This window comes from Coregonus lavaretus (genome assembly GCF_964263955.1).
Source record: "Coregonus lavaretus genome assembly, contig: HAP1_SCAFFOLD_4987, whole genome shotgun sequence".
Lineage (NCBI taxonomy): Eukaryota > Metazoa > Chordata > Actinopteri > Salmoniformes > Salmonidae > Coregonus > Coregonus lavaretus.
Genome location: NW_028156165.1, coordinates 25381 through 40634, shown reverse-complemented (window position 1 = coordinate 40634; position 15254 = coordinate 25381). Strand labels below are relative to the sequence as shown.

Here is a 15254-nt window from a genome sequence, read left to right as displayed (position 1 = left end):
TGCCCCTTAGTCCGGTGCTGGCCCTTAATCTAGTGGGGTTAAGGTGGAGGGTGGTCATTTGGAGGAGGCTACGTAAGCGGGTAGTGACTATGGTGGGGTGGTGGTCTAGGCCGGAGCCAGAACCGCCACCGAGGAGGTATGCCCGCCCAGCCCTCCCCTGTTTGGGGGTTTTGAGGCGCGGTCGCAGTCCGCGCCTTTAGGGGGGGGTACTGTCACACCCTGGTTCTGGGACTCATTATTGTTGAGCCAGGGTGTGTGCAGTCTATGTGTTTATGTTCTATGTTGGGTGTCTAGGTTGTTGTTTTCTATGTTTGGTCAATGACTCCCAATCGGAGGTAACGAGTGTCAGCTGTCGGCTCGTTATCTCTGATTGGGAGCCATATTTATACTGTGTGTTTTCACCTTGGGGTGGTGGGTTTTTGTTCCAGGTTCAGTCATAGTCACTGTAGGACTTCACTATCGTCATTTGTTTGTTGTTTTCGTGGTTGCTTTTATTTAAATAAAGTCATCATGTTCACTCCACGCGCTGCGTATTGGTCCGTTTCCTCAGACGGTCGTGACAGCAGCAGTGTCGCCATGCAGTGTATTAATATAACCAGCTAAAAGACAAGACACAACAGTCCTATTATAACTCAGTAAAAGACAGCAGGTTCTGTGTCTCATAACCAGCACTCAAGAGTTTTCCCTAGTCAGGTCACACAGTGAGGAACACCTCTGGGCCCTACTCTGAATATATCCATAGAATTTCTCCATGGCTGTGTCTTCTACCACATTGTTGCTGTGTCTGCCCATGTTTATATTCTGTTCTTTGGGGTGAGTAACCAGGGGTAGGAAGAAGTTTCCCCCAGATGTTGATCTTAGGTCAGTTTTCTGTTTTCCCCTCTATGGTAAGTTTAGAATTGGGGAAGGGGAAGCTGATCCTAGATCTGTGCCTAGCTGCAGTGTCCAACCAGAGAGGATGGTATCATGACTTCAAGCCTAACAACCAGTGATGAGGGCTCAATGATGTCAGGGACTTTTAGATATATTTGCATCCCAAATGGAAACCTATTCCCTTTATAGTGCACTATTTCTGAACAGGGCCCATAGGGCTCAGGTCAAAAGTAGTGCCCTTTATATGGAATAGGGTGTAATTTGGGAGGCTCCCACCCTATGAATCCTTTACAAAGTTGTGAAACTTTGAAACTGTTTTTATAGCGCAAAATGGAATGAAATGCAATTAATTTACCATGCAGTCTTCTTGCTTACTGGAATTATTTTGAATAAAAACGTTTGCAAGTTTAAGCATGCAGTTTGTGTCCTTTTTGTAGTTATAATAGATATTTCGGGAAATGTATAGGTGCATTTTTCATTGTATTCACTGTTCATCGAGCTGTTCACCGTAGTAGTGGCATTGCCACTTTTATAGTCGTTGTTTGAAAAATGAAGAGCGCCCTCGTCTGGAGAAAGAACAAACCAAGATCTTATGCAAGGCATACACATGTCTTGCTGGTCTTCCTCATGTTCTGTTGTCCTATCCCATAATGTAAATAATCATCATCATGATAAACATACATTTAGAGTATTTTTTTTGTTGCAAAAGGGCACATAGAACAAATTTAGGGGACACAAATCTTTATTTCCAGGCTATTCCCAAAATAGAAATTATTTTTCTGAGTCGACCAATTAAGGTATTTTGAATCAATTATAACTTGTTGACACATTTTAAGGAAATATTATGTAAGCCATAGCCTTAGACAGAGTAAAGGCCTACCCATGGATATTACCTATTGGGTTTATTATTCACACTGGCCCTTGGCCTTCTAATATTCCGAGGAAAAACAGAGATGATTAATTCATAGCGTCAAACTCGCCTGCTGTCTCTCTAAATTAGAAAGTCGTGTTTAATTTGCTGCACTGGGGACTAAATGCCTACATCGTACAGCGCAGCGCCTGTTCCGGACGGTTGGAACAGGGACAGCGTTCTAATTGGCCCCGCGAGTCTCGCGCGGTTTAGTCAGCTGGGGCTGTCAATCAAACTGCCACCTTTATAACAGCGGATAAACCCGTTATGAGACAGACAGGACAGGACAGGAGTGCGACTTAATAAACAGATTAGGCTACAATCAGGAGTTGAGTTTTAGATCGAGATTGATCCATTCATCTGTTTGTTGACTAATCTTTTAGAATATTTTTCTCTCAAAACTTTTTTTCCTAGTCAGTCTTTTTCATTTGTCTATTTTTTCAGCAGTTTACCTTTCCATCAGTCTAGACTTATTGTATTAAGTCGGCTTTCAATATACTTTTTAAATATTTGTTTTCTCTATATAAAAATACCAGTCTAAGTACTTTTCTCTTTTCTCACACCACCTGTTTCTTCTGAGATGGATAAACTGCCAGGGGTGAACATAACGGCTGCTAACAGCTCGACTGTGGACCGGCTTCGTCCTTCCTTCATCGAGCATGGTGTCCTCGTGCTTGTCATCCTGGGGGTGATCTGTGTCCTGGGGCTGGCCAGTACCCTCACAGCCATGGGTATCCTGATCTCCAACGCCCACCGTGGGAAACTCTCCCTCATCAACGCTCTCATCCTCAACCTGATGTTTGCCGACGGCCTTGTACTGGCGTTCGCTCTCCCGTTCCGCGCTGCCGCCTTCTCCAAACCCAGCTGGACGCTTGGCTGGACGGTGTGCAAGACCTGTGATTGGTTCCTGCAGAGCTGCATGGCTGCGAAGAGTTTTACCGTAGCGGTGATGGCTAAGGCTTGTTACCGTTACGTCTCTAACCCGACTAAACAGGTCAGCATCAGTCTACGTTCCATCCTATTGGTGATGTGGTTCCTCTGGCTGTCTGCTTGCTCCGCACCCATCCCTACCTGGCTGTTCTCCTCACTGCAGAGAGAGACCCGGGGGCTGGTGTGTGTGCAGGTGGTTCCCCCTGAGGCGCAGGACTTCATGTCGGTCTACGTCAAGGCGTACCCCCTGGGTGTGTTCTGCGCCCCTTTGAGTTTCGCCCTGCTGTATTTCTGGCGGGTGTATGGGCGGTGCCAGCGGCGCTGTAGTAAGACCCAAAACCTCCGAACGCAGATCAGATCCAGGAAGCTCATGCTGATGCTGTTCAGTCTGACGGTAGCCATGGCAATGCTGTGGCTGCCGCAGTGGGTGGTCTGGGTGTGGGAGCGGCACGCCGAGGAGCGAGTGGCACAGGGACCGGGAGAGGGAGGACCCTTCGTCGTCTTCTCTCCCCCTCTCCTCCTTTCCCTCTCCGCCCTGCTCCTCACCTTCTGTCTCTCCCTGGTGAACCCCCTCATTGTCCTCTCTCTGTCGGAGGAGTTCAGAGAGGGGTACAGGGGTCTGTGGAGGCGCCTTACTCTTCGTAAACACACCCCGTCCAACCCCAAACCTGGCCCCCACACACCCACCGCCCCCCAGTCCCCCTGCCCACGACCAGAGACCTCAGGCCAGCCGCGGGGAGGAGAAGGAGGCCTAGGCCCCATCCCTAGCCAGGGGACTAGAGTTGATCCCCAACCCCAGACGGAGCAGGGCGGGGTGGGGGAGGCAGAGGATGAGGCAGAGGGAGAGAGCCCCCGGGATGGGATCGTGCTGCTGGACGTGGAGCAGTTTTGGCATGAGAGAGAGACAGGCTCCATGACAGAGGAGAATGATCCCATACCCTGGGAGCACCAGGAGGGAGCACCAGCTGAGGGGAGGAAGTGAAGAGAGGAAGTGAGGGAACGAAGAGAAGGAAGCGAAGAGAGGGGAGGACACACACAGACAAACAGGACTGGTTCTAAGACGCTACTCAATACTCAGCTACATCTGTCCTTGACTACCCCTTGAACTTTGTGTATGTGTCTATCTTTTGTGTTTTTTGTGTGTTAACAAATTGTTACCCATCACCACCAGTGATTTTTAAGCAAAATGTTGTTTGAGAGTATTTGGACACTACCTCAACGATGCCTGAAATACTATTTAGCATCGAGACCAGCCAGTAAGCCTCCCCTCTCTCTTCCTTTCAGTTACCGCCACAGCGTTCAAACAACCTTCAAACAACACACACACTGACAGATTATATCAGCAGCTGCAACGGACTGACATTTGATAATACCTCACTGGACTGAAGATCGGTCAACACAGGAAACAACACAGGAGACAACACAGGAGACAACACAGGAGACAACACAGGAGAAAACACAGGAAACAACACAGGAGACAACACAGGAATCAACACAGGAGACAACAGAGACAATACAGGAGACAACACAGGAGACAATACAGGAGACAACACAGGAATCAACACAGGAGACAACACAGGAGACAACACAGGAATCAACACAGGAGACAACAGAGACAATACAGGATACAACACAGGAGACAACACAGGAATCAACACAGGAGACAACACAGGAGACAACAGAGACAATATAGGAGACAACACAGGAGACAACACAAGAATCAACACAGGAGACAACACAGGAATCAACACAAGAGACAATACAGGAGACAATACAGGAGACAACACAGGAGACAACACAGGAGTCAATGGTTGGTATTCATTCAACTGTGTCTATGATATTGTTTGATGGTTATTGTTATGGTGAATATTGTACAAAAAGTGTTATATTTCACAGTATATATATTGGAGGTATTCTATGTATCCTTGAAGTAATGACCAACAGTAATGTCCGTTGTAAATACCAACAAGAGTTACAAAATATAAACTGTACATAAGTCTGAAATGATTTGATACAACAACAACAAGGCAGAATAAATAGCCTTTAGAAACCAGTAAGGGCATTTCTGTATGCTACTGAACAGTATTTGATGTTACTGTTACATGTATCAGTGTTTTATTCTCCTATTTGAGGTGGTTTTGTATTGATATGTGCTTGTAAAAAAGGTTGTTTATAATAAAGTGATATATAATATTGATTGTGTGCTCTTTTTGATTTCGTCGTCCAGGGTAGGGGAGGGAATGGCCGGCAGGGATGTAGCTCAGTTGATAGAGCATGGTGTTTGCAACGCCAGGGTTGTGGGTTCGATTCCCACAGGGGGTATGAAAAATAAAATAATGTATGCACTGTAAGTCGCTCTGGATAAGAGCGTCTGCTAAATGACTAAAATGTAAATGTAAATGATTGAAATTAAAATAATTCAATAGGATTTAATTTGATTTAATTTAAATGTTATGTCCTATTAAATTAGTTGGACCAAGGACGTAAGAGTCTGACCATCAAAGACACCAGGACATCAGTGCAGGCAGTACGCTACAGAATTACTATAACAGTAACCACTGGTCATGGGATGATGTTGCTAGGATATGGTCAGGGTATGATGTTGCTAGGGTATGATGTTGCTAGGATATGGTCAGTGGATGATGTTGCTAGGATATGGAGGAATGTAAATGGGGTGAGGGGGGGGTCAGCAACCCTGGGACAGAACACAGCTGTCTACAGAACTAATGACCAAACACACACACACACACTCTGGATGGACCCCTGTCTGCTGGTATTTAGGGGCCAGTATAATCTGTGTTAAGCAGTGTTTGGGAAGCTACTCTGAAATCATAGTTTACCAAGCTACCAATTACTTTATACTGGAAGAAGTTAAGCTACACTAAAGCTACCCTTAAGAAACATATAGTTGACTTAACTAAAGTTACTTTGAAAAGGTAGTTCACCACAACTAAACTATTTGAAAAGCTATCATATCTGAAATGTCATAGACAATAACTTGCAAGAACAGATCGCGGCAGGTAGCTTAGTGGTTAAGAGCGTTGTGCCAGTAACCGAAAGGTCGCTGGTTCTAATCCCCGAGCAGACTAGGTGAAAAATCTGTCAATGTGCCCTTGAGCAAGGCACTTAACCCTAATTGCTCTGGATAAGAGCGTCTACTATTTTTTTTTTTTTTATATCACTTTGGGGTCATGCATTAACAGAAAGTGTAATTTAGCCTATTAGACACAAAAACAATGTTTCAAGTGAGAATTAGGCAGGTCTGATTTTGAGATTTTGAGAACTACATAATGATAATGTATGTTTGTAACGCATAAACATATAAAGTATGATATATACTGTAATGTACTATTATGATGATGACCATTCTGAATTTACTTCACAGTAAATTTCCCCAAAAAATCTTGTCAAGATCAGAGATGTAACAAATGCATCCCCCATACAGAGCACATGTATCCTAAATGAAGTTGATGGGGGGGGGGGGGGGGGAGGACTGTAATACCATAATTCTATATGCAATTTACATAGCAGACGCTTTTATCAATAGTGACAACAGTGAGCCCACACATTTTCATATGTGAACCCAGTGGGAATCGAACCCTCAACTCCATGCTCTTACAAACTGAACCACATACAGGACTGATACCAGGGCCGGCTCCAAGCATAAGTGACACAAGTAGACACAAAACACATATATACAGTACCAGTCAAAAGTTTGGACACATCTACTCATTCCAGGGTTTTTCTTAATTTTTACTATTTTCTACATTGTAGAATAATAGTGAAGACATTAAAACTATGAAATAACACATATGGAATCATGTAGCAACCAAAAAAGTGTTAAACAAATCAAAATATATTTTATATTTGAGATTCATCAAAGTAGCCACCCTTCGCCTTGATGACAGCGTTGCACACTCTTGGCATTCTCTCAACCAGCTTCATGAGGTAGTCACCTGGAACGCATTTCAATTAACAGATGTGCCTTGTTAAAGTTAATTTGTGGATTTTATTTCCCTTTCTTTCTTAATGCATTTGAGCCAATAAATTGTGTTGTGACAAGGTAGGGGTGGTATACAGAAGATAGTCCATATTGTGGCAAGAACAGCTCAAATAAGCAAAGAGAAACAACAGTCCATCAATACTTTAAGATATGAAGGTCAGTCAATCCGGAAAATAAGTTTCTTCAAGTGCAGTCGCAAAACTTGTCAAGCGATATGATGAAACTGGCTCTCATGAGGACCGCCACAGGAAAGGAAGATCCAGAGTTACCTCTGCTGCAGAGGATAAGTTCATTAGAGTTACCAGCCTCAGAAATTGCAGCCCAAATAAATTATTCACAGAGTTCCAGTAACAGACACATCACAAAATCAACTGTTCAGAGGAGACTATGTGAATCAGGCCTTCATGGTCGAATTGCTGCAAAGAAACCACTGCTAAAGGACACCAATAAGAAGAAGAGACTTGCTTGGGCCAAGAAACACGAGCAATGGATATTAGACCGGTGAAAATCTGTCCTTTGGTCTGATGAGTCCAAATTTGAGATTTTTGGTTCCAACCGCCGTGTCTTTGTGAGACGCAGAGTAGGTGAACGGATGATCTCTGCATGTGTTGTTCCCACCGTGAAGCATGGAGGAGGAGGTGTTATGGTGTGGGGGTGCTTTGGTGGTGAAACTGTTGGTGATTTATTTAGAATTCAAGACACACTTAACCAGCAACTACCACAGCATTCTGCAGGGCAATTTTTAAACATGTACTATATCTTACGTTTTGCTATTGGATTAACGGGTTGTTAAAATAACTAAATTGAGAATATATCATTATGTTGTGTTTAGGTGGCGGTCTGTGTATATTTGTAAACAACAGCTGGTGCACAAAATCAAATACTAAGGAAGTCTCGAGGTTTTGCTCGCCTGAGGTAGAGTATCTTATGATAAGCTGTAGACCACACTATTTACCAAGAGAGTTTTCATCTATATTTTTCATAGCTGTCTATTTACCACCACAAACCAATGCTGGCATTAAGATTACACTGAATTAGCTGTATAAGGCCATAAGTCAACAGGAAAACGCTCATCCAGAGGCAGCGCTCCGGAGTACCAGGACGTGTACTCCGAGTATGTGCTGACCAACTGGCAAGTGTCTTCACTGACATTTTCAACATGTCCCTGACTGAGTCTGTAATACCAACATGTTTCAAGCAGACCACCATAGTCCCCGTGCCCAAGGACTCTAAGATAACCTGCCTAAATGACTACCGACCCGTAGCACTGACGTCTGTAGCCATGAAGTGCTTTGAAAGGCTGGTCATGGCTCACATCAACACCATTATCCCAGAAACCCTAGACCCACTCCAATTTGCATACCGCTCCAACAGATTCACAGATGATGCAATCTCTATTGCACTCCACACTGCCCTTTCCCACCTGGACAAGAGGAACACCTACGTGAGAATGCTATTCATTGACTACAGCTCAGCATTCAACACCATAGTGCCCTCAAAGCTCATCACTAAGCTAAGGATCCTGGGACTAAACACCTCCCTCTGCAACTGGATCCTGGACTTCCTGACGGGCTGCCCCCAGATGGTAAGGGTAGGTAACAACACATCTGCCACACTGATCCTCAACACGGGGGCCCCTCAGGGGTGCGTGCTCAGTCCCCTCCTGTACTCCCTGTTCACCCATGACTGCATGGCCAGGCACGACTCCAACACCATCATTAAGTTTGCCGACGACACAACAGTGGTAGGCCTGATCACCGACAACGATGAGACAGCCTATAGGGAGGAGGTCAGACACCTGGCCGTGTGGTGCCAGGATAACAACCTCTCCCTCAACATGACCAAGACAAAGGAGATGATTGTGGACTACAGGAAAAAAAAGAGGACTGAGCACGCCCCCATTCTCATCGACGGGGCTGTAGTGGAACAGGTTGAGAGCTTCAAGTTCCTTGGTGTCCACATCACCAACGAACTATCATGGTCCAAACACACCAAGACAGTCGTGAAGAGGGCACGACAAAGCCTATTCCCACTCAGGAGACTGAAAAGATTCGGCATGGGTCCTCAGATCCTCAAAAAATGATACAGCTGCACCATCGAGAGCATCCTGACTGGTTGCATCACCGCCTGGTATGGCAACTGCTTGGCCTCCGACCGCAAGGCACTACAGAGGGTAGTGCGTACGGCCCAGTACATCACTGGGGCCAAGCTTCCTGCCATCCAGGACTTCTATACCAGGCGGTGTCAGAGGAAGGCCCTCAAAATTGTCAAAGACTCCAGCCACCCTAGTCATAGACTGTTCTCTCTGCTACCGCACGGCAAGCGGTACCGGAGTGCCAAGTCTAGGTTCAAAAGACTTCTCAACAGCTTCTACCCCCAAGCCATAAGACTCCTGAACAGCTAATCATGGCCACCCAGACTATTTGCACTGCCCCCCCACCCCATCTTTTTACGCTGCTGCTACTCTGTTAATTATTTATGCATAGTCACTTTAACTCTACCCACATGTACATATTACTTCAACTACCTCAACTAGCCGGTGCCCCCGCACATTGACTCTGCACCGGTACCCCCCTGTATATATAGCTTCCCTACTGTTATTTTATTTTACTTCTGCTCTTTTTTTCTCAACACTTTTTTGTTGTTGTTTTCTTTTACTTTTTTATTAAAAATAAATGCACTGTTGGTTAAGGGCTGTAAGTAAGCATTTCACTGTAATGTCTGCACCTGTTGTATTCGGCGCATGTGGCCAATAACATTTGATTTGATTTGATTTAAACGTTACGTTTCTTTCATTTCTTTAATTTGATTACAGTACACCTCTGTTATAATGATTTACGAAAAAAATTATGGAAATTGGATTTTCAGTCAATTGGGTAGTGAAAGTGTATTGCCGAATGTGAAAACAGTGTAATATACTGTAATTTACAGTACTGTAGCATATTATATTCAAATGGCAATTTTTGAATTTTTTGCTATTTGATTAACTGATTGTTAAACTAACTCAAATGAAAAGATATAATTATGTTGTGTTTTGGTGATCAAATCTATGTTCTCATTACATTTCACATTAAATTCATATTTTGGATCAATGATTGTGTGGTGCAAGATGTCTTCAAACAAAATGAATGCACAATCAAAAGTTTTTAATGTGAGACTTGAATATGAGTTTTCTACTGAGTTTTGAAAATTCACCAAATACTTGTGAAAATAGCGGCAAAGTGATACTTTATTTTACTGTAGTATGTGAGGGCGCTAATTACTGCTAAAGGTTTAGCTTTACTTTGAACTCTGACATATCTGAGTACTACGAATGTGATGATACTAATGTGATGATACTAATGTGAGTGCTGTTCTTAATGACCACTGATCTGTGTGGGCTTGCTACAATGGGGAGAACAAGTATTTGATACAGTGCCGATTTTGCAGGTTTTCCTACTTACAAAGCATGTAGAGGTCTGTAATTTTTATCACAAAAATCCAGAAAATCACATTGTATGATTTTTAAGTAATTAATGTGCATTTTATTGCATGACATAAGTATTTGATCACCTACCAACCAGTAAGAGAGACATTTGAAACCCCACCTCTTTAACGAATACCTGGGATAGGATGAAGTAATCCGTCTAGCCCCCCCCCAAAAAAAATATAAAAAAATACAAAAAAATACAATAATAAAGATTTTTTGGTAAAGTGGTTAGCGCACTGGCTATAGGGTGAATGCACCAATTTGTAAGTCGCTCTGGATAAGAGCGTCTGCTAAATGACTTAAATGTAAATGTAATTGTAAGAATTCTGGCTCTCACAGACCTGTTAGTTTTTCTTTAAGAAGCCCTCCCAGCTACCCAGCTATGTAATGTGGACCCAGCTACCCAGCTATGAAATGTGGACCCAGCTACCAAGCTATTTAATGTGGACCCAGCTACCCAGCTATGTAATGGGAACACAGCTATCCAGCTATGTAATGTGGACCCAGCTACCCAGCTATGTAATGGGGACCCAGCTACCCAGCTATGTAATGTGGACCCAGCTACCTAGCTATGTAATGTGGACCCTGCTACCCAGCTATGTAATGTGGACCCAGCTACCCAGCTATGTAATGTGGACCCAGCTACCCAGCTATGTAATGTGGACCCAGCTACCCAGCAATATAATGTGGACCCAGCTACCCAGCTATGTAATGTGGACCCAACTACCCAGCTATGTAATGTTGACCCAGCTACCCAGCTAACTAGCTATGTAATGTGGACCCTGCTACCCAGCTATGTAATGTGGACCCAGCTACCCAGCTATATAATGTGGACCCAGCTACCCAGAAATGTAATGTGTACCTAGCTACCCAGCTATGTAATTTGGGACCCAGTAACCCAGCTATGTAATGTGGACCCAGCAACACAGATACTCTGCTATGTAATGTGGACCCAGCTACCCAGCTATGTAATAGGGACCAGCTACCCAGCTATGTAATCGGGACCCAGCTACCCAGCTATGTAATGTGTACCTAGCTACCCAGCTATGTAATGTGGACCCAGCTACCAAGCTATGTAATGTGGACCCAGCTACCCAGCTATGTAATGTGGACCCAGCAACCCATCTATGTAATGTGGACCCTGCTACCCAGCGATGTAATGTTGACCCAGCTACCCAGCTAACTAGCTATGTAATGTGGACCCAGCTACCCAGCTATGTAAGGGGGCCTAGCTACCCAGCTATGTAATGTGGACCCAGATACCCAGCTATGTAATGTGGACCCAGCTACCCAGATACTCAGCTATGTAATGGGGACCCAGCTAAACATCTATGTAATGTGGACCCAGCTACCCAGCTATGTAATGGGGACCAGCTACCCAGCTATGTAATGGGGACCCATCTACCCAGCTATGTAATAGGGACCAGCTACCCAGCTATGTAATGTGGACCCAGCTACCCAGCTATGAAATGTGGACCCAGCTACCAAGCTATTTAATGTGGACCCAGCTACCCAGCTATGTAATGGGAACACAGCTACCCAGCTATGTAATGTGGACCCAGCTACCCAGCTATGTAATGGGGACCCAGCTACCCAGCTATGTAATGTGGACCCAGCTACCTAGCTATGTAATGTGGACCCAGCTAACCAGCTATGTAATGTGGACCCAGCTACCCAGCTATGTAATGTGGACCCAGCTACCCAGCTATGTAATGTGGACCCTGCTACCCAGCTATGTAATGTGGACCCAGCTACCTAGCTATGTAATGTGGACCCAGCTACCTAGCTATGTAATGTGGACCCAGCTACCCAGCTATGTAATGTGGACCCAGCTACCCAGCTATGTAATTACATTTACATTTTACATTTTAGTCATTTAGCAGACGCTCTTATCCAGAGCGACTTACAGGAGCAATTAGGGTTAAGTGCCTTGCTCAAGGGCACATTAACGTCATTTAGCAGACGCTCTTAGCCAGAGCGACTCACAAATTGATGCGTTCACCCTATAGCCAGTGGGATAACCACTTTACAATTTGGGGCGGGGGGTTAGAAGGAATACTTTATCCTATCCCAGGTATTCCTTAAAGAGGTGGGGTTTCAAATGTCTCCGGAAGGTGGTGAGTGACTCCGCTGTCCTGGCGTCGTGAGGGAGCTTGTTCCACCATTGGGGTGCCAGAGCAGCGAACAGTTTTGACTGGGCTGAGCGGGAGCTATGCTTCCGCAGAGGAAGGGGAGCCAGCAGGCCAGAGGTGGATGAACGCAATGCCCTCGTTTGGGTGTAGGGACTGATCAGAGCCTGAAGGTACAGAGGTGCCGTTCCCCTCACTGCTCCATAGGCAAGCACCATGGTCTTGTAGCGGATGCGAGCTTCAACCGGAAGCCAGTGGAGTGTGCGGAGGAGGGGGGTGACGTGAGAGAACTTGGGAAGGTTGAACACCAGACGGGCTGCGGCATTCTGGATGAGTTGTAGGGGTTTAATGGCACAGGCAGGGAGGCCAGCCAACAGCGAGTTGCAGTAGTCCAGACGGGAGATGACAAGTGCCTGGATTAGGACCTGTGCCGCTTCCTGTGTAAGGCAGGGTCGTACTCTCCGAATGTTGTAGAGCATGAACCTGCAGGAGCGGGTCACCGCCTTGATGTTGGCGGAGAACGACAGGGTGTTGTCCAGGGTCACGCCTAGGCTCTTCGCACTCTGGGAGGAGGACACAGCGGAGTTGTCAACCGTGATGGCGAGATCATGGAACGGGCAGTCCTTCCCCGGGAGGAAGAGCAGCTCCGTCTTGCCAGGGTTCAGCTTGAGGTGGTGATCCGTCATCCATACTGATATGTCTGCCAGACATGCAGAGATGCGATTCGCCACCTGGTTATCAGAAGGGGGAAAGGAGAAGATTAGTTGTGTATCGTCAGCGTAGCAATGATAGGAAAGGCCATGTGAGGATATGACAGAGCCAAGTGACTTGGTGTATAGGGAGAAAAGGAGAGGGCCTAGAACTGAGCCCTGGGGGACACCAGTGGTGAGAGCACGTGGTGCGGAGACAGCTTCTCGCCACGCCACTTGGTAGGAGCGACCGGTCAGGTAGGACGCAATCCAGGAGTGAGCCGCGCCGGAGATGCCCAGCTCGGAGAGGGTGGAGAGGAGGATCTGATGGTTCACAGTATCAAAGGCAGCAGACAGGTCTAGAAGGACAAGAGCAGAGGAGAGAGAGTTAGCTTTAGCAGTGCGGAGAGTCTCCGTGACACAGAGAAGAGCAGTCTCAGTTGAATGACCAGTCCTGAAACCTGATTGGTTTGGATCAAGAAGGTCATTCTGAGAGAGATAGCAAGAGAGTTGGCTAAAGACGGCACGCTCAATAGTTTTGGAAAGAAAAGAAAGAAGGGATACTGGTCTGTAGTTGTTGACATCAGTGGGGTCGAGTGTTGGTTTTTTGAGAAGGGGAGCAACTCTCGCTCTCTTGAAGACGGAAGGGACATGGCCAGCGGTCAAGGATGAGTTGATCAGCGAGGTGAGGTAGGGGAGAAGGTCACCGGAGATGGTCTGGAGAAGGGAGGAGGGGATGGGGTCAAGCGGGCAGGTTGTTGGGCGGCCTGCAGTCACAAGTCGCAGGATTTTATCTGGAGAGAGAGGGGAGAAAGAAGTCAAAGCATAGGGTAGGGCAGTGTGAGCAGGACCAGCAGTGTCATTAGACTTAACAAACGAGGATCGGATGTCGTCAACCTTCTTTTCAAAGTGGTTGACGAAGTCATCCACAGAGAGAGAGGAGGGGGGGGGGGGGGAGGATTCAGGAGGGAGGAAAATGTGGCAAAGAGCTTCCTAGGGTTAGAGGCAGATGCTTGGAATTTAGAGTGGTAGAAGGTGGCCTTAGCAGCAGAAACAGATGAAGAAAATGTAGAGAGGAGGGAGTGAAAAGATGCCAGGTCGGCAGGGAGTTTAGTTTTCTTCCATTTCCGCTCCGCTGCCCGGAGCTCTGTTCTGTGAGCTCGCAATGAGTCATCAAGCCACGGAGCTGGAGGGGAGGACCGAGCCGGCCGGGAGGATAGGGGACACAGAGAGTCAAAGGATGCAGAAAGGGAGGAGAGGAGGGTTGAGGAGGCAGAATCAGGAGATTGGAGGGAGAAGGATTGAGCAGAGGGAAGAGATGATAGGATGGAAGAGGAGAGAGTAGTGGGAGAGAGAGAGCGAAGGTTGCGGCGGCGCATTACCATCTGTGTAGGGGCAGAGTGAGTAGTGTGGGAGGAGAGCGAGAGAGAAAAGGAAACAAAGTAGTGGTCGGAGACATGGAGGGGAGTTGCAGTGAGATTAGTAGAGGAGCAGCATCTAGTGAAGATGAGGTCAAGCGTATTGCCTGCCTTGTGAGTAGGGGGGGACGGTGAGAGGGTGAGGTCAAAAGAGGAGAGGAGTGGAAAGAAGGAGGCAGAGAGAAATGAGTCAAATGTGGACATAGGGAGGTTGAAATCCCCCAAAACTGTGAGGGGTGAGCCATCCTCAGGGAAGGAACTTATCAAGGCGTCAAGCTCATTGATGAACTCTCCAAGGGAACCTGGAGGGCGATAGATGACAAGGATATTAAGCTTAAATGGGCTAGTGACTGTGACAGCATGGAATTCAAATGAGGAGATAGACAGATGGGTTAGGGGAAAAATTGAGAATGTCCACTTGGGAGAGATGAGGATTCCTGTACCACCACCCCTCTGACCAGATGCTCTCGGGGTATGCGAGAACACATGGTCAGACGAGGAGAGAGCAGTAGGAGTAGCAGTGTTTTCAGTGGTGATCCATGTTTCCGTCAGCGCCAGGAAGTCGAGGGACTGGAGGTTGGCATAGGCTGGGATGAAGTCAGCTTTGTTGGCAGCAGAACGGCAGTTCCAGAGGCTGCCTGCGACCTGGAACTCCACGTGGGTGGTGCGTGCAGGGACCACCAGGTTAGAGAGGCAGCAGCCACGCGGTGTGGTGCGTTTGTGTAGCCTGTGCAGAGAGGAGAGAACAGGGATAGGCAGAGGCATAGTTGACAGGCTGTAGCAAATGGCTACAAAAATGCAGAGGAGATCGGAATGAAATGAGCTAAGCATCT

General features: G+C 46.4%; 1 protein-coding gene across 1 annotated transcript; it reads left to right on the top strand.

The window, feature by feature from the left end:
* Positions 1-2363: 2363 nt before the first annotated feature.
* LOC311126722 (G-protein coupled receptor 151-like) lies at positions 2364-3695 on the top strand (the record flags this gene model as incomplete). Its single annotated transcript, XM_084200714.1, has 1 exon — positions 2364-3695. The coding sequence occupies one exon, from the start codon at positions 2364-2366 to the stop codon at positions 3693-3695; it is 1332 nt and encodes a 443-aa protein (XP_084056840.1).
* Between the last annotated feature and the right edge of the window lie 11559 nt (positions 3696-15254).